The following is a 20,270-nucleotide window of genomic DNA, read 5'->3' on the forward strand; positions in this document are numbered from 1 at the left end:
TATTTCAACTAATCACATACAAAAATACACAAAATGTCCTGCATTACCATAACAGGTAAGGATTACATATTACACATTTTAATTGAAAATTAGGCATGTAATTGAAATGTTTGGGTTTAGATTTAAATTGATTCATTAGATCTCAGATTCATCAGTCCCATTACAATGATCTCATGTACTGTATTCAGAAAAATTACACTTACAGAAGTGAATCAACAAATGAACAGGATAGAATCAACAAAAAATGGAATGCATAGCATATGTGAATTATTTATCTGAATATATATGCCTCTGTGTGTGTTCATGAGCCTTTAATGTTCTGCTGCTTTCATCACTGTTTGCTTGAGTTATATCATTATTCAGTTCTGAGAACCTCAAAGGACTTTGAAAGCCAACATCAATTTGGATTACTTGCCTTTGTCACAAGCAATACTAAAGATTAAATAAGCCGTGTTCCGAAAGATATTCATTTCAGAGTCTTCAGTGGTTCTATCTCTGTCCCTCATCAAAGATAACAGGTGATTATTAAAATGGTACCAAACAGTGTCAGAAGCCCTGTTGCTTTCTCCAGTGCTAATCCTTGCAATCTCAGAATAATAAATACATTTATCATCACCAAAACACAACGGCATATCATTCATCATCTGAACCCATTTATTTTAATGCATTTTAATATCATCTCTAGTGAAAATAGCAAGACAGACAGGGTTGAGACTGTCTGTGTGAGTGCATTTAAATCAATATCCAATTACAATGTAAATTATTGTAATCTATGAAGTGTGTGGTTGGGCATATATTATGATAAGGAGTTACTCTTTTGGCAGTAAAAGGAAAAATATAGAATTTTGCTCCCTCCAGAACTCTAAATGACTTAATTTCAGATGATTTTGACAAGTGCCTGTTGCTCTTTGAACACTTTGATGAGGCAGGAGGGCACACTGTTCATCTGAAACGATTTGCTTCCCCTGACACAACAAACTTTTTTTGCTAAGGCAGCAAGCTATCACAAAAACAGTTGCTTAAGATGTGTTTTGCAAAGAAACCAGTGTATTTATGGTGCATTTTTTAATCAAAAAGCACCGCTTCTGTCCCCAGCACACATTTTATGTTAAAAATCCATAAAAAAATATTTTAAATGAATCAATAAATGTGTTGTACACTCATGTTATTCCAAACACATATAACAATCTTTCTTTTGTAAAACACAAAAGGAGATGTAAAGCAAAATGGTGGAGACTGACAACCTTATTCACCATTCATTTTTATTGCATCTTTATCCATACAATGAAAGGGAATGGTGACTGAGGCTGTCATTCCTGACCTCATGTGCGTAGAATACGCGGGGGATATGGGGGACATGTAACCCTCACTTTCAATAAAACCAAAATTCATCCCCCCCGCACTTTTTCACAGGGAATATGCAAAAGTTAAAATTCACTGGTCAGTCATGTACTGTAATTAATTCATTGAGAGCCTTAAAAATATATCGTATATATTTATGTTCGTCTTGAGCTAATTGTTCTGTCCCCCAATTTTGAAATGATTGCTACGCCTCTGCCTGACCTAACATATCCTATTTCATTACATGAAGAGAGAAAGTCATACAGGATTGAAACAGGTTTGATAACACTTAAATAATAAGGGACTTTCCCATTATCTGTGCAATGACATGGCAACCCAAACAAAACAGCTACAAGCATGTCACGGGCCAGTTATGCCAAAAACAGTTCGACAGAACAACTTGCATTTTAATTAAATGTTTGAGCCACAGAGATATTTTTTTATTTTTTTTTATTTTATTTTTTTTAAGCTGTTTTGGTTTTCTTGAAAGGAAGGAAGGCCTTAATAGCCTATACCATATGTGTTGGACAAGAATTGCTCCTTTGCTATTCATATGAGTGATGCTGTGATCAATAGCCATTGATTAGAGAATGCAGAACCTGCTGCAGGGCCTGGTTTGAATCTAAGCCACGGGTGTAAAAATGCTGTGTCCATTCATTAATAATGCTAGTCTAATTCACATTTAATCTGTTCATGGCCACATTTTGATAAATTCTGGTTCTCTTGGATGTGTTTTTCTACCAAATCATTTAAGGAGATATATACTTAATCCAGTTCTAGAATGGTAAAAATAGCTGCCAGCTAAATACTGATGGAGATAAATCACAGTTTCTATTTCATTTTGAACAGCACAGCTCATACAGACAGAGAGCAACCGAGGGCCATTTTGGGTGTAAGAAGTATTGGTCACCTGCAAACTACAAATTAACGTTATGTTTATGTCCTAGTGTCAATGCACATTACACATAGTTTTAATAGTGTTACAAATTCATTATAATGATTAATTTTTCATTGACAATCACAAAAGTTATTTTTCCTTAAATACCTGGGATGATATATGATTTTGCATATCAATAATAATAATTACAAAAAAATACCATAAAAGAGAAAGGAACAAATTACAACAACCCTATGCACAATACAGCATGTCCTTTGGGAGATAAATCAAGTCATAAATCTCCCTCTGAATACACGTGAAGTTCTAATCAATTATTAAAGTTGCCTATTATAACATCAATTCAACCAGCTGGGCAATAAAGGACTCTAATGCAATCTGCTTTATTCTGTAATCAAAACTATGTCATCAATTTACCAAATAAGAACAGACGGTACATTGTTTTGAACCACGTCTGTGTAGTGTTTGACATTGGATCTAAGCATCATTCGTGTTTGTTATCCAAGATGCATCAAATATTTCCATGTATTTAAAGTTTATTATAGATAGACGCAATATGTAGGTTGTCAGTTCAACCTATTCTATTAGATCTATTTATCATCTCTTATGCACCTGTGTTTTCAAAAACTGGATTAATTTCGTAGGAAATGTTGAACCTATCGTATCTGTTTGAGTATTTATAAGACCTAGACAAGATATCGACAAGTCAACTCACATCTCTGAAGCGGTTCCAGTGCTTGATCTTGCGACTGTACTGGGAAATGGTGGACAGCCACTGTTCATCTTCCATGAAATTCCCCGTTGTCTCGGCGTCTTTCCCGTTCTTAACGTCCACCTGCATGGAAAACCGCACGAGGATCACCAACGGGACGAGAAAACATCCCAGATCCTTCGTCCACACCATTATTCCGCTTGTCTGATGTCTCGATTCCTCTGCTTTAAAGGACGAGAGACGGATGCTGAGACTACAGTGAAATGTGACCTGATTACGGGATGCGTCTTCCCTCTCCTAGAGAGAAAGAGAGAGAGAGAGAGAGAGAGAGAGAGAGAGAGAGAGAGAGAGAGAGAGAGAGAGAGAGAGAGAGAGAGAGAGAGAGATTATACCATCAATCCTGTCAGTGAATTATACGAAAGTAAGGTGACATTGGGATCTTGTTGGGAACATCAACAATTAGATCAGAAAATGAACAGCAAAAAAAAAATCAGAGAAAAGAATAAAACAACACTGTAAATATGATTGTTTTCCAATGAAATGTTTAATACATAATGCATATGTGGGTCAATGAAGCGACGCTCATATTTTTTGGTGTCCGGATCTATTACATTATTCAAAAGTTAATAATTTGTTTTATTATTGTTTATTTCTTTTATTTATCTGAGTTCAAAGACAAGTGGTTCAGCTGTCCAGATACAGTCAAAATAAATACATTAATTAATTAATATAAAAGTCAGCTGGTGTAATCAATACACAGGTAGCCATTTTGTCATGTGACTAATCCAATAAAATAAAATATATAAAACATAGAGAACCTCTTTAGACCCTCATGACTATGTGTATATTGTTAAAAAAATTATTTGACATTTTCATGAAAAAGCATATATTGTCAAGTAGAGTAACCCTAAAAAAACGAAATATTTGTTACTCAAAGATTCGGAGTGGCTATTAGGTGTAAATAGCACATGCCACACAGCACAGCTATTTGCACTCAGATAGTCTGGTGGAACTGCACACCTCACCTGCTGCAATTATATAGTGTGTTAAGACACCATATATGTGTATTTATCAAGCAGGCATCCTGGGTTCGATTTCCCACTTTTAAAGGAAATGTTAATAGTAGAGATAGGAGGCAGATTTGGTTCTGGCTCCTATGTTGTGTTAATAAAGTAACCATGTTTAACTTTTGGTTATGATTTTACTACTAAATGCCATGGTGATTCTACAGTTACTGTAGTAAAATCATGGTTAATTTTTGTAAGGGAAGGTTAGGTTGAGGTTTAGGGGTAGGGGTTGGTGTAACTGTGTCTGTGGGACTCTAAATAAACACAATAAACACACTGCAGTGATGCCTCTATACTGTTAGTATTTAATTAGAAGAAGCAAATAGCATATAACACTAGAATATGTTTTTGTTGTTATTGACACATGGTGCAAATAGGCCATTTCATTTTTTCCTTTTATAAATATGTTAAAAACTTATCTTGAAAATCTAAATATCTTTGTAATTGGTGTAAACTGGTGACATTCAGATAAGGCCTGGTGATAACCTAAATCCAAATAGAAATATATGATAAATACTTGTGAAGATGTTTTTTTTAGCTGTAATAATAGCATTTACCCATTTGTGAAGAGCCGTTAATGTTTTCAGCTGAACAACAAGCCTTCATTAAAATAGAAATTTACCCAAACATGTGCTGCTGGTAACATCTAAATGAACTGTTAAAGATACAACACAACTGCATCACTGCAACTCTGAATAGGTTACACACACATAAGTAATTTTAAGGGTTAGATCAGGTAGAAATAGCTTCTTAATGTAACAATTGCTGGTTACCACTTTTTACAGTGTATAATGGTTTGATACACCTTAATTTGCAGAGAGCTTTATAGGAGATATAGTTTAGTTAGGTGTACTGTGTGAACCACCACTAATATTGTGAATGAAATAATTTTTCCCTCTGGCAGAATGGAAGCAGATAAAGAAAAGTAATCTGTTTTCCCTGATGCAACCTTGAATAAATGTTTGAGCTTGAATAGTTGTTTGGATTGACAACCATTTATGAGTGTGTATTGTGATATAAATGCAGTTTCATAAGATGCATTTTTATGGACACAAGCAAACTAACAAATTAACAGGGTTAGAGTTAGTAAATGTAAAATGGTTAGATGGAAACATGCACCCTGATATTGACACCAAAACGATGTGACAGACAAAGGACTGGCTGACAGGACAATTGACAGAACATAAATGACACATTTTTTCTGTGTGTGAATATGTCAGTGTACGGTGTAACTCAAGCCTGAAAGCCCCCCAGGGGGTTTCAAGTGGTCTTCATTTCTGACAATTGCTATGGTTGTCACTCACTGTAGTTTCACATACATCTCATGTCAGAATTTAAAGGCACCTGAATACATCTTTTTTTTTTAAGACAAGGACATGTATCTGTTACAGTGCCATTATATCTTAACATGTTTTGCCTTTGTGCAACCAAACATAAAGTTTAAATTCAACAAATAATGCATTTTCCTCAAATGTTTTCACTGTAGAATTTAATATTTTGAGTAAACTATCCATCTAATGACATTTTTAACTGGCATCATTTCAATACGCTCATCATTTTCTGACAAAGCTTCCTCCTACAATTAACTCAACCTTATGTTTCCCCCAATATTGATTCTAGATCTGCCTCCTGCTATTCTCTCATGTGCTGAGAAAGACATCAATGTTCAGAGGTGATTTTGTACCACACAGGCTGGGATGGGGTGCAGTTTGTTTTCCTGCTCTCAGCAGTTCCCAGCTCTGCAGCACAGAGTCACTTCTGTCACTGATATGCTACAGTGAAAGTTCTACACTTACCCTCCATCAGTTCACTGTGTTACATATGCAATGAGGCCCTGAGAGGTCCCTAATATTAATAACTAGTCACACTCTTCTATGTTTGCCTTTTTGATTTTAGTGATTCTGATACACTGATCAGCCACAACCTTAAAACCACTTGCCTAATATTGTGTAGGTCCCCCTCGTGCCGTCAAAACAGCGCCAACCCGCATCTCAGAATAGCATTCTGAGATTCTACTCTTCTCAGTCCAAATCACTGAGATCAATTTTTTCCCCATTCTGATGGTTGATGTGAACATTAACTGAATCTCATTCCATATGGAAAACCACATCCATACAGTTTGTCTTTCATTTTTTTCCCAGCAGACAATTGGAGCTCAAATAGCTGTGCTCTGTGGCAGGTGCTATTTACACCTAGTGCAAACAGTCACTCCAATTTTTTTTCACCTATCATTCCATTGTATGAATGTGAATACATTAGATAACAAAATGTCAAACCAAGAATGAAGTCAGTTTTCTTCAAGTTCACAATGGTGTCCTAGCAGGACCACATGTGTAGTTTATCATATTAATGTTCCACAAGGTTTGACCAGAAAGTGTCCAAGTACTTTATCTAAACACTATAACTTTTGTAGTATTTAAAATTTAAAACCTAACAAACTCCTTTTTATGAAATGTTTTATAATGCTTTAAAAAATGCCACTTGGTTTGATATTTTGCCATTCATCCATTTTACAATGTGGTGTGAGTGCCTAATTACTTTTTGTGGCCACAGTATATGGGCAAAAATATTACCATAGCTATAGGAAAGTTGTCGTATCTCAAGGTTTTATTCTGCAGTGCAGCATATGAGTTTACAGGATGTGACCTTCATACAGGCTTTTAAAGTAATATTAGACTTTTAAAGAAGATTATTATCGACAACTATACTATATAATCGATATTCTAGTGAAACTAGAAATGCAATACTGCATTCATCACTAAATTATATGATCTGCCAATCCATTCCAACTAGATAAAATATATTTATTAAATTCCTCTCTGGATTATTTGCTCTACAATCCTCAATTCAGTGTTCCAAGGTGTTATTTTCCTGTGCTTCCTCCACACCAATATAAATCTGCACTCAAAATGTCAGCAGCAGTGTTCTCTTTCTCTGAAGCACACAGCATAATCTTTAAAGTGGCTCAATTAATCTTCAGTGAAGGTGTTAAACAATGGCTTAGACCATTATTGCCATCCTCAACAAACAGCAATACTGGTAGGTATGATCTTTCCAAATTTTAGCTGACATAAGGATTTTAGCATTATTTTAGGGTTAGGCTCCCAAAAATGGGGCACATTTTAAATGGCATGACATTATAATAAATCACAAATCTGTACAATGCTGTAGCTGAAGGAAACTGACCTCCCCAGACATTGCTGGGCCCAATAAGTGGCTTAGATCTCTATGTTACCCTTAAGTGTAACGTTACACCTAAACTTGCTGTGCTGTGTATTGGAACAGCATGAAAGAAAACCACATCTCAGCAAGAATTATCAAACATCACAGTTTCTCCTGCCCCTTTGGGAGCAGGGATGCTTTTCGTCCTTACCTGCAATAAATCAAATCTTAAATGGAACAGTGTTTTGGAAAAAGATACACACAGTGACACACATAATTTATTTGCAAGTTTCGTCTTGGTTCATGTACCTATACATGAAATCAATGCTATAATCAAAATAATTACACATTTATAATTTCCATGCTCTAGTATTTTGTTGTTAACTGGCATCGACATGCCATCTGCACAATACATTCATAGCTCTAGAGATAATAATGGTTTCAAGACTTAAACATCAGTGGCCACAGACAAAACAGGAGCCTGTCTTCTTTCCTTAAAGCATGGTGTTTCTATGGTTACTAGCTACTCAAAGCAGTCCAGGGACCGTTCAATTGCTCCTCCCCTCTCTGTGCTGCCCATTAATTCAGTTTAGTCCTTGATTTCATGAAACTGACTACCAACATTGAGTCGACTTACATCAGTTATGACACCTTTGATTCTAATAAAAATACAGCTGATCTTCAAAGGACAAGCTTCTCTGAGAATTGTTATGAGCAAATTCCTTACCTATATTGTTGTTGAATATACAATAAAACTCAGATGTGGAAAGGGTTTGGCTTTTAATAAAACAGTAGATTGGAAGCTTTATGAAAGCTATAATATCAGTGATATTCTTGTACATGTTTGTTATGTACACATATGTATTGTAATTCCATTGCAATATACCCAGAATAAAGATCTTGAAGGGGCAAAAGTGTAAGGTTCATTCCAATAGCTTGTTTGATTTCTAGTAACAAGGCTGGTCACTGCCTCCTGGTGTTTCATTTCAGTATTACAATACTGTTTCACGTCGAATGCAAACTTCAATGTTTTCTTTTGTTGGGGTTAGGCCTAAATGTCCAAGTGGACTTTTGTCCTCAAGTCCAGGGTTGGGAGGGTTACTTGAAAATGTATTCCACTACAGATTGCCGAATACATGTTTTCGAATGTAAATTGTAACGTATTTCGTTAGATTACTCAAAATCAGTAACGCAATCTAAATACTTTGGATTACTTCTTCAGAACTGGTAGATTTTCTTTTTCACTTGTTTTGACTAGAAAAAATCTGACAGTACAGTAAGACAAAATACACATGATAAAAACCTAAATATCTAAAACAAGATAAAGAATCTTGTTTTAAGGATTTTTTTTATTATTTAACAAATAAAAAATAAAATTGAAGAAAAAAGAAAACAATACAAAAATTCTTATCAAGAAGATTTTTGCCCTAATATCAAAGGTCTTACTGGAGGGGAAAAAATATGATCAAACATGGATTTTCTTGATAAATAATATGATTGTGCCTAGTAACAGGTTCATGTAAAATGGCAAGAAATAGCTTAGTATAAAGCAAATGTCACATGACAATTTATAAGAGGATTATTTTTATTTCTTCTGCTCCATACACACTTCAATCTTACTGTACTTCTCTTTTAGCTCATATGAATGTAACACATTTTAAGAAAGTGTTTCAATCACCGCTGTTCAAATGCTCTTTGGATCACATCATTTATATCGATGTTTTCCAGCTGAATAGGCTAAATATTAAAACCAAAATGACAATAAAAAGTACTAAATTACTATTATTATTATTATTATTGCAAAAGTACTCTATTAAGTAATCAAAAAACGTTTTGAATGTAACTGTATTCTGATGATCAACTGTTAAAATGTAACTGTAGTGGAATAGTTACTTATATTTTGATTTTAAATACAACCCGTTACATATATTCCATTACTCCCCAACCCTGCTCAAGACTGATGTGAGCCAACGTTTGATTCCATTTCTGAAATAAACAATTTCAAACAATGTTCTCAAATTGCCAAGAACACAATTGCAAGGAAAATAACTTTTAGGTATCTCAGTCTACTTACCTCATTGTGTATCTCCTATTTTCAAAGCATCATTATCATTACTACATTTATTGTGGTTTCTATAAGGCAAAATATTGCCACAAAAATAATACTTCCATAATCTCTCAACCTTATTTTAAAGGTGCACTCAGTAATTTTAAGTACGTCAAAGTAGCTTACCCTGACACCTAGTGGCCTGGATACTACATCATTCAAACACAGTATATTTCAGTTATGTTTCTTTGTAGAAATTCACTATGAACAGTAAACCAGGATTAATTTAATCCATGAATGAAAATGTCCAATAATGGTAGTTAATGAGATTAAACATGTAGAATTCAGATAGTCATGTGATGCTAAGATGAAGGCTGCCCTGCTCCATGCAGAATAAAAGAGCTTTTATAAGGTTACTGATATGACTGAACTCTTCCTTTCACATGAGTGGTCATGATTTCATACATGTTTCAAAATTAATATTAATTTAAAGTAAAACTTTTTAAATGAGGATAAAAAAATGACTGAGTGAACCTTTAGAGCACTCAAATTCTATTTGAATATCCAGCTTGACTTTGCATGAAATACAAAAAAACTAACATTTTACATTTCAGCCTTTCTTACTGATGTCCTAGTTCCACCAGTTGCTAATAAATGTTTCATTTTTCTCACACTTCTACAAATAAACCTTTTTACAAGATAACACCACATTTTGTTCTCAGACTCACATGGACAGTCAGTTATAACAGACTCAAACATATGCTGACACTGAGAAATAGAAGCAGAATTAGGTTTAGACTCTACATTTTTTAAAAAGAAATTTTATTGTTATTTCTTATTGGTATAACTATGTTGCATACATTACAGGCTTTTTACAAAAAAAAAAAAAGAATGTTAAAAAAAAAAATAATCGAAGAGTTCAGTTGCTATCTGGTCTAAGTACCAACTCAGGCCAGGCATTGATGTTTTTTACCTTCCTATATTACATATATGCAGAGAGTTACAGTATACAGCAAGACTGCAGCTGGCAAGGCACTTGAATATGCTTGAACCCTCAATCTACACTTTACAAGACACATTGTTAAAATTATTATTATTAAATGTCCTTTTCCATCTTGACAAATAAATTAAATGAAAACATAGTTCAATACCATTTAATAAATACAAATATTAATATCTCATTTGCATAAATCATTCATCTAAAAATCCAACAGGCAAAACCACAGTGAATAACTCATTAAATGCAAAATGACACCAGCGTAATCATTTAATTTCCTGTGGTCAGATAAACAGATCAAAACACTACTAATCTTAGAGCTGGCTCAGAAAACCCAAATATGGGTGTTTAAATGGTTTGCAAAGAAAAGAGGTAAGTAACAAGAATAAGCAGTAAGCTAGCAGCACTGATCATCATTTGACAGCTGTTTACTTTCCTCTCTACCAACAAAGCATCCAAGCTTTTGTTTTTAATTAAAACATTTTTAATCAATACTTTTCTCAGATTACATATTAAGAGATTCCATGAGTTGTAACTTTCAAATTTTTAAGGAAAGATGTGAATGAACTCCTGTGGCACCAGGATCTGCTATCTTTTCTTCTCTTGAACTAATGTAATATAATATATCCCATTTTAGCAAAGAGAGCAGGACATGGCTGTACATTATCATTTTCGAACAACATCAAAACAGGACACTATCTGAAAGTGAACAAAATGATAAAACACAATCAATTAAAAAGTTAAATGTACTTAGGTGAGAGTGCACAAGCACTGTGCCTACTTCTGTATATATTGACTAATGCACTTAAAACACTAATTTAAGTGCAGGAAATTTAACGTTGATGAACTACTGTATATACTTACATTTCTGCTACTCAGTGTCCATGTAATCGAACCTGTACATCTGAAAGCTTTGAGCAACTAGGTGTTGCCATTTTTTGTGCCCTTTGGTACAAGTCAGAGTCTCCAAAATAGCGTGCCCGATACAACAACCCTTCCTCTGCAAAAAGAAAAAAAAAAAAGCACAAAAAGTTTTCAGAATTTTACCTACAATTACTGTAGATGGTCTTAATTTCATTACTGGTCAGTCTACACATTACCGCCAGTGAGTGTCTTTTCTTATCTAAAGAGCTTTCAAAAACTCTGCCAGCATGTGCAAAAGGGGGTGCTATATCACGAAAAAGGTTTACGCTTAAAACGTTTAAGTCTCAGAATACATAAGTCAGGCATATGAGGTACAGTTCGAAAGCGTAGAATCTAAACTTTTCATAGATAACCATCACTTCTGCATTTTTTGTTACATAAAACAACAAAACGAGGCTTGAAATCATTCATCTCAAATCAGCGCCACCTAGAGGACATGTGGTAGAAATATTAAAATGAATATAAAATTATTTCAAATAGCATGTAAACAGACAAATCATATATCAAATGAAAGCTCTCATTCTAATGAATGTGACTGTATAGATAGTTTATTTTGCTGCCCTAATACCACAGTTCGAAAGTTTTCAAAAGTATCAGAAAGTGAAATATTATTTCTGTAAGAAATAAAATAAATGTCTTTTATGTGCCGATCACTTCTGCTGGAAACCCCAAATAGAAAAAAAATTATTCACTTCTTTAGGACTTCTTTAAACAATGCCCTATTATTCACTTGTCTGTGAGCTTGCTTTGGTGAATAATCCAATTCTATATCTTAGATGTCCAGAACAAAATATGCAGTCCAGCAGGAAAAGTATGCTAAACAAATTTTTAAAGCTTTTTATTGACAACTAGATTGAGCTTCTAGTCCACTCAGAGGCCGAAATATTTTATGAAACAATGGGGGTAGTGCATGAACTGAAAATTAGACAATGTCTATAGACGAGCACATCTGTGAGAACTAAAGTGCATTAGAGCTCCACCTACATTTCAGATCGTAATCTAATCATAATTACATGCTTAAATTTTAGGGCAACAATTATAATAACAATAATAATATTTTTTTATTATTCTATTCATCATGGGGGAGGGATTTGCAGGTGGCAGCCCAATAGTGCCCCAGAGTTTAAGTTAAACATGACTACAGCTAAACTAATTCAGAACTACTGCTTTTATCTTTGTCCACACATTTGATGCATTTTGATCTAGTCATTAATTTAAATAGCTTGTTGAAAGGGGGACAGATGTGTATTGAGACCATAGATATGCTGTTGCTTATAAACACAAACCAATTACATGCTCAATACCAATTCCACATACTTTGTTGTTTCTCCTTCCAGCAGTTGTTTCTAAGATTTGATATGTAGTCCTCCTCCACACTTTGTTCAACATTCCTGAGATTCATTCCCGTATATTCTTCTAAGAAGTGGTTGCCCACATAGTAAGGCACATTCAGAGTGGTCGTGTATCTCCTGTTTGTGTGCCCAGAGGATCTACAATGGGTGGAATGTTCAATAACGTCAAGAGATATTTATCACCAGCAAATCTTTCTAAAACCAGAAAAGCATGTTTTAGCTTTCACTTTGAAGAATATTCCCCAAGATTAAGGTCTAAAAACCAGACAAAGTAATGTGAAAATCTTCATTATAACTACTGAAGACACGCAGCATAAAATTATATTATTACACAATTTACAAAGTAAACTTGAAGATCATCTTTTAAAATATTATTTTAAATTGTAGTTTTGGTGAATGTTTGGTCTTACGGTCTGTGGCTGAGGCTGTAAGGGGGGTTCGAGACCATCATCTGGCTAAGAGCTGAGACAATAATCAGAATGAGTATGGGCATCAGCTGTACAAACAAGGCAAGGCCACCCTAATCAAAGAAAATAATAAAAAAAATCATTCACATAAAGAATACACCATGACAATCAAAGAGCTGTTTTATTCCATCAGCCCAAATTATTATTATACACCTTCATGACAGCAGTTGTATTTATGCAGTGTTTCACAAGTTATTTTCCCAAAATAATGACACTCAAGAGTGTACCATATCATCCAAAAACTATGCACAAAACCTTTGATGCTCAGTGGATTCTTACTTCTCTCGGCTGTTCTCGTCGTTCATGTCGTTGGTGATGGCCAAACCTCATCCTGCCATTGCTGTACACATGCACATTACCTAAAAGCAGCAAATATAGCAATGATACAAGATTTCAGTGCTTTTGAATGATCTAAAACACAATTACTGCGACACTGCACTACAGGTCTCACTATGATATGTAAAGAAATACTCAGTGTGAACACTCACTGGTTGGAAATCCACCTCCAAAGAACATATTGAAGAGGTCCTCGGGGGAAATATCTGCCTCAAAATTTTGGTGATTGGTCCTATGCCGAGATGGGTGGGCTTTTTCTTCACCATAGACATCATATTGCCTCCTTTTTTCAGGGTTACTAAGAACTGCATAAGCATTACCTATACCTGTTTAAGACCAGGAAACAGAACAAACCACTTCTGAGAAGAGCACATGCAAAGTTTCTCCATACCGATTGCTGAAGTACTGAATTAATTAATTTAAGTCATGTTTTCTACCTTTAAATGCCTCAGTGGCACCAGGTGCATGGTTTTTATCTGGATGGAACTTCAGAGCCAACTTTCTGTAGGCTTTTTTTAGATCATCCTCCGAGGCTTCTTTAGTGACTCCAAGAATCTCATAATAGTCCTTACACCTCTTTATTCTGCATCAAGGGAAAGACAAAATCATAGTGTAATAGGCAGATGGTACTTGTGTGGTGAAACTACAGTGAACACAGATACTATAGTAGCAATAGCATGGTCTTTTAGGCAAGTAGTGTGTAATAAATATCCAACCTTTTGACAGCATCCATCTGTTCTGTTGTGTATGTTTTGGCTGATTCTGTGGCACCATGTCCAGAGTGTTCGTCAGTTTTGTGCCCTCTGTTTCGTAAACCAGCAGCATCATTTTCGCCAATGTTTTCTTCACTTGAGTAAGGTCCTCCATTCTCAGCAATAGACTCTAATAAATCTAAGACAAGAATACTTTAATTTTAATCAAGCGGGAAAGCATCAGTGCCTTTTTGAGTAAGACATAGTCTGTCAGTCTGTCTACTGCATAACTATATCTATTTATCTCAGTGGCGTTTTCTCTGAGAAGGCAAGAGAGGCAGTGCCTCCTCAAAATTTGTTGGTGAAAAATAATCGACTGTACATAGATAACTTAAATAAAATCATGAAATGTGTGCTTACATCATGTGTATAACAGTCATATTTCCAGAGCAACTCTGTGTAACATCAACACCAGCAGAGAGAGGCAGCCTCCCTTAAACAAATTGCAATCTCATTGAACTCCTAAGGCATGAATGCGAGCAAAAAAAAAACGCAGAGTACAAGCGAAAGATCTCATGAGGTGACACATTCATTCAATAATCTGTCAATCAATCAACGCAATAGTATTCCATCAACCCACTCAGCCTTACTTGCAGTGAGTCTCTGCACATCGCTATGAATGAGACACGTTGATGGAAGTGGAGAGATATTTAAACTTTGTCGGTTACGAACGGCTTTAAAAGTAAAGAACTTTCTGATTGGAAAATTTAAAAAAGCGGATACATACACAATCACAAGAGCTTTACATATCTTCTTTAGTTTGTATGATATCAACACACAGACAAGAAGCATGAACAACTGAAGTTACTTTAATACAGGTAATCTAAAAAACAGATAATTCTGCTTGATATGTTGCGTTAGAGCTTAGATTAAACTTCAGATGCACCCAGGAGAAACAGGACAGACAGTGCAATGTCGTCATGAAACAGAGACCCTCCCCTCCAAACCCGAACTCAAGTGGTCACAGGACATGCATTTAAGTGACCAGGTGTAAACAGACATGTGTCTCATCTGACCACATTTTACCCAAGACGCATCTTGATACCAGGTGTAAACAGGGTCAATGAGCTGGTTTTTAGTGAGCACTCACTCTTAAAGAAACAGCTCTGTGCCATCATTAAAGAGTAAATGAATAAAAATGAGGTGAACATAAAAAAATAAGTGAATAGATAAAACATGTGTGAAAAAATGCCTGTTGCTGTATTATTGTAGGTATTATTCTTGAGGCAATTTTATAGTATGCTTATAAACAGTGTTTAAAGCATTTCACAACCCTTTCCATACTTTAATCTGATATATGGTAATGAATATAAAATGAAACTATAGTTCATATATTTGGACATACAAGTAGGCTACATATTCAAATTGCACTACTATTTGTGAAAATATGTTACATAAAAAGTAGTAATGGTTAAAAAACTACCATTCATGTAGCACTTTGAAAAAATGTTATGGCATTCATATGCAAGTATGTGACCTTTTTTTAATTTATTTTTATTTATCAGTGAACACCATACATGAATATACAAACTATAGCCTTGTTTTCTTTTTATTTATTTACATATTATGATCCATCAGATTTATGAATGCATTTAACCTGAAAATAACTTAATATAAATGTAACATTTCAAAAGTTCACCACACGCCACTGATCTATGTGTATGTGTGTGTGTGTGTGTGTGTGTGTGTGTGTATGTATGTGTGTGTGTGTGTGTGTGTATGTATGTGTGTGTGTGTGTGTGTGTGTGTGTGTGTGTGTGTGTGTGTGTGTGTGTGTGTGTGTGTGTGTGTGTGTGTGTGTGTGTGTGTGTGTGTGTGTGTGTGTGTGTGTGTGTGTGTAAAGATTACGTTTTGATTACTGACATTATATTATCAAAGATATTGTTTACATATGTAAATAATTGGCATCGGTTATATATCCAAATTAAGTGATATATAACTAATCAGAAAAAAAAATATGCGCTTTGACAAAACATAACTTTATAAATTTATACAAAAAAAAAAAAAAAAACACCGTTAGTTCCAAGGGCCTTAACTGCCATCTGACTGTGGACTTCTGGTTTTCCAGCGGCCCTTCAATCTCTATAAAACATTTATTAACACTAGAAGCACCTTTCGCCTTGTCGGTGGGAAACAGTCTCTGTGCCTTCTCGAGAAATCGTCTAGCTTTGTCGGGCTGACTGTCCCTCAGCGCTGCGATTGCAATTTCGATGCAGCGATCCGCTTCGTCCTTGTTTGATTCCATTGCGACGGCGGAACTGATGACTGATTCCTTTCCTGACCCTGCAGGCGCGGCTTGATGACGTTTACAACAACGTAAAGAATGTTTCAGAAGCGAATAGAACGTCCACTCCACTCTAGAAACGGAGACCGTTGAGTTGAGTTCTACATACATAAAAATGACACTATTTCTCGACACTAATCAATTCTAATATTAAGCAGCACTGTAGTAATTTGTATATAAATGAAAACTAAAGTCTAAATTCTGTAATAATATTTAATATTACTAGGTACGATTAACAGGTAACTTGTAAAGTTTCTCTTTGGGTTTTGTTTTGATTTTTATATTTAATAGCTCACTTTCTAATCCTATTTTCTTATTATTAGCTAATTTTAATTTTATCTGTCTTTTTAGGTGTATATGTTTTGGAAAATGTAAAATAATTGGGGGAAAAAGTATATTTTTTTCCATCCGGAAACTGTTGCAGTGTCAAAGCAGAGTTGACAAGCTAGTGAATATAGTGAAATTGCGTCATTGGTTTCAAATTGTTTCAGGCACGTGCAAGTAAGGTAGAGTGAACGTTTGTTTTAACAGGTAGATGGCACGCGTTTTAATATATAAAATATGTCCAGAACACTAGCGTGCTAATATTATAATAACATTCTCACAACACTATATGTTTGTTGCCTCGCGTGCTTGATAGCTGATTTAATATAGAAGTCGCCACCATTGTGGTGTGCCTTTGAAACAATGCGCTTAAATCTTATTTGCCCATTGTTGAAACCAGTTGTAACTCCACCGAAAATGCGTTTTTGTTATTCTTTAATTAAGCACTATTCTGCCAGTACTGGCAACAGTAAGCCTGTTAAGAGAAGGATGGAAAGAAAACCAAAACTACCTGCTAATTGGCATGCTCTCTCCTGGGAGGAGAGACTGGCTGACACTGTGACACCACTATGGAGACTGAGTTATGAGGAGCAGCTCCAGTGGAAACAAGAACAACAACACAAGATTTTACTTGAAATGACAAAGCAACTGGCTCAAGATTCATTCCACAATTTTTGGAATGATTTAAGATTCCCTCTTCTGCCCATAGTACCCTCACCGTCAAGTGATGGATACCGCAATAAATCAACCTTTTCTGTCAACAAAGGGGTTGATGGGAATCCAAAGACGGTTGGATTTTACATTGGCACTGGAAAACTGGGTAACATTGTCTGTGTCCACGGTGACCACCTCCTGAACATGCCTCCAAAACACAAAATGGTTGCAAGGAACTATGAAGATTTTATACGTCACTCAAGACTGAGTCCATGCATTTTGTTTCATGATGGTGGTCACTGGAGAGAAATCACTATTAGAACAAATTCCGCTGGGCATACAATGGCTATAGTTTACTTCCATCCTCAAAGCCTTACACCTGAGGAGATTGGCATTCATAAAGCTGCTCTGGTGGAATATTTTACACAAGGTCCTGGGGCAATTTGTCAGTTGGATTCTCTTTACTTCCAGGAGAGCACAATGACCCGTTGCAGTCATGAACAATCCCCCTATCAGCTTCTGTATGGACAGCCTCATATATTTGAGGAGGTCCTTGGCTTTATGTTTCGCATTTCTGCCGATTCTTTTTTCCAGGTGAACAGGGGAGCAGCTGAAGTTCTTTATAAGACTGTGGCAGAGCTGAATCGGGCTTGTGTGGGGGGCACTTTGCTGGATGTCTGCTGTGGTACAGGAGCAATTGGCATTTCATTATCCCCACAGATGGAGAGAGTAATTGGCATAGAGCTTATTGAGCAAGCAGTTGAAGATGCCAAGTATAATGCAGCACTAAATGGAGTTAATAAATGTGAATTTCTCTCAGGCAAAGCAGAGGTTGTTTTACCAAGTTTGATGCCCACTTTGCATTCTGAGGGAGGGCTGACAGCTGTTGTGAATCCGTCCAGAGCTGGCCTACATTTTCGAGTTGTCAGAGCTTTGAGGAATCATCCAGCCATCAGAAGGCTTGTGTACATATCGTGCAAACCTGATGGTGAGGCAATGAGGAACTTCAGAGACCTCTGCTGTAGCTCAGATATTCAGAGGAAGTTCACTGGAGATGCTTTCACACCAACCGTGGCTGTTCCTGTGGACCTGTTTCCACACACTCCACACTGTGAACTGGTGCTTGTTTTTGAGCGATAGCAGATAGTGACTGATAGAATGTGGTTGTTTTGTACCAAAACATCAAATAAATATATATTTTGGTGCCATTTAATTGGAAGCAGAATTGTCAGTATGATTACCTTTAATTAAAATTTAACAAGTATGTTACTTGAGTCTCATTGTAGACAGAATGATTAGGCATTTGTAGAGTAAACCCATTTTAATTTGCTAGTAGTGGTGTTCATTTTATTACCACTAGAAGGTGCAATTGTGTCATTTCTCCATCTTGTATAGTCTTGCTGTATGTGCAAAGAAGAGGGTGTGTGCCCAATTCTCTGAGATGCCCAATGATAAAGTGGGCAGTGGAAATAGGTAAGATTCTCTAAATATCAACAGAGCAATACATTTACATTCAGCAATCTCTAACAGTGCTCTTCAGAATAAACTGTAATTATAACTAACACCACTAACCACTGTTCTGGGCTTCAATTTGAAATAGTTACATGTGACCGAGACAGGCTGGGGTAATTATTTAGAAGAAGTGCACAGATTTAGAAATGATGATGTAAACTTTGGACAAGAGACACAAGCCGGGACTGTTCAATAAATACAAGCCCATTCAATAACCTTAATGATTGAAGGTTCATTATATGATAAAGACAATATATGGCTATGTATTCTTCTGTTCTGTATATGTTCCTATATATTCACCAATAGGTATATGATTTATTATAATGCTAAGGCAGGTAGAAAAATTTGATCTTATTCATGGAAAATATTAAGAGATATTATGAATATGAATCGCATTTGGCTACGAAACTGGTTTGTATTTCATTCAGTGTATTACATTATAAGGCTGTAATACACATTATCAGAACTCATAATCTTAACTGTGACCACTTTACAAATATACTCATGTATGCAAGAGATATCAAATGAGATTTTTCAACTGATTTCCAATATAGAGTAACATAAATGTAAGGGGTTACCCCATAACACATACATGTTTTGTCTGATTATTAAAAAAATAAAAAATTATGTCTCTGGCAATGCAATAATACCTGGATGGTCAACTTTCTATTGCCAGAATAGCACAAACACTATCATTTGTCAAATTAATTTAGGTAATGGGGCTATACCAAAAGGGCAATGACCTACATTTTTTAATTAACTCATGGGCATTAAAAGGCACAAGCCTTGTAGCATTGTGACCTGATCTGTTTCACTGACTTAATTCTCAATGAGGGTAAGAAGCTGATGTGTTTGCAATCAAAAAGCATAGTTTACATGACGTCCACAACACGAGCATCAGATAACCAAGCAACCAATGAAACTGGTAGAGCTAGATAGTAGGCTATCCCTTCTGACTCGCCCAATTGAATACTTTTAAACGTCCAAAAAACGAAATCAGAGGCTTGGGCAAAAAAACAAAACAACTTGATCTCACAGTGAAATCAGAAAGAGTAGATCGACTTTTCTTTCATCAAAGTCGGTATACGTTGACCGAAATTTCGAAACACTGCCCCAGGCACGTGTGAGCTCTATTTATGTCCAGGAGAGGTCACCAAAAGTTAGTAGTGAAGCAAGTTGTTTTCAGCTTTACATGACATTATAAAATGAAGAGGAAAGCATATAAATTAAATTCAGCAAAAAAGAAACGTCCCTTTTTCAGGACGCTGTATTTTCAAGATAAATAACTTTACAGATCTTTATTGTAAATTGTTTAAACAATGTTTTCCATGCTTGTTCAGTGAACCATAAACAATTAATGAAATGCACCTGTGGAACGGTCATTAAGAAGCTAACAGCTTACAGACGGTAGGCAATTAATATCTCAGTTATAAAAACTTAGGAC

General features: G+C 35.5%; 3 protein-coding genes across 3 annotated transcripts in view; 1 reads left to right on the top strand and 2 right to left on the bottom strand.

The window, feature by feature from the left end:
• The window catches only part of LOC127660499 (testican-2-like), a 47,769-nt gene extending 44,524 nt beyond the window's left edge, over positions 1-3,245 (bottom strand). Inside the window, exon 1 of the mRNA XM_052150778.1 lies at positions 2,952-3,245. Coding sequence (XP_052006738.1) covers positions 2,952-3,140 — 189 coding nt within the window. The 5' untranslated portion in view covers positions 3,141-3,245. The remainder of the gene's footprint in view (positions 1-2,951) is intronic.
• A 6,812-nt stretch (positions 3,246-10,057) lies between these two features.
• dnajb12a (DnaJ heat shock protein family (Hsp40) member B12a) lies at positions 10,058-16,306 on the bottom strand. The gene is made up of 9 exons (XM_052150781.1): positions 16,165-16,306; positions 14,017-14,191; positions 13,738-13,883; positions 13,453-13,626; positions 13,244-13,323; positions 12,908-13,017; positions 12,463-12,635; positions 11,086-11,221; positions 10,058-10,920 (listed from the first exon to the last, which is right to left on the bottom strand). The coding sequence occupies exons 1-8, from the start codon at positions 16,295-16,297 to the stop codon at positions 11,097-11,099; spliced, it is 1,116 nt and encodes a 371-aa protein (XP_052006741.1). The 5' UTR covers positions 16,298-16,306; the 3' UTR covers positions 10,058-10,920; positions 11,086-11,096.
• Positions 16,307-16,852: 546 nt separating this feature from the next.
• LOC127660498 (tRNA (uracil-5-)-methyltransferase homolog B-like) lies at positions 16,853-19,308 on the top strand. Its single transcript, XM_052150777.1, has one exon. The coding sequence runs from the start codon at positions 17,024-17,026 to the stop codon at positions 18,452-18,454; it is 1,431 nt and encodes a 476-aa protein (XP_052006737.1). The 5' UTR covers positions 16,853-17,023; the 3' UTR covers positions 18,455-19,308.
• The last annotated feature ends 962 nt before the right edge of the window (positions 19,309-20,270 follow it).

This window comes from Xyrauchen texanus, chromosome 20, assembly GCF_025860055.1.
Source record: "Xyrauchen texanus isolate HMW12.3.18 chromosome 20, RBS_HiC_50CHRs, whole genome shotgun sequence".
Taxonomy (NCBI): Eukaryota; Metazoa; Chordata; class Actinopteri; order Cypriniformes; family Catostomidae; genus Xyrauchen; species Xyrauchen texanus.

Excerpts from the sequence above, each read along its gene's own strand:
- dnajb12a (XM_052150781.1), bottom strand. The coding sequence starts at position 16,297 with ATGGAATCAAACAAGGACGAAGCGGATCGCTGCATCGAAATTGCAATC. Across the intron at positions 13,627-13,737 it reads TGCCACTGAGGCATTTAAAG|GTATAGGTAATGCTTATGCA; the intron begins GTAGAAAACATG and ends GGTCTTAAACAG. Across the intron at positions 11,222-12,462 it reads CTGGAAGGAGAAACAACAAA|AGGAAGGGTTGTTGTATCGG; the intron begins GTATGTGGAATT and ends TTCTTTTTGCAG.
- LOC127660498 (XM_052150777.1), top strand. The coding sequence starts at position 17,024 with ATGCGCTTAAATCTTATTTGCCCATTGTTGAAACCAGTTGTAACTCCA.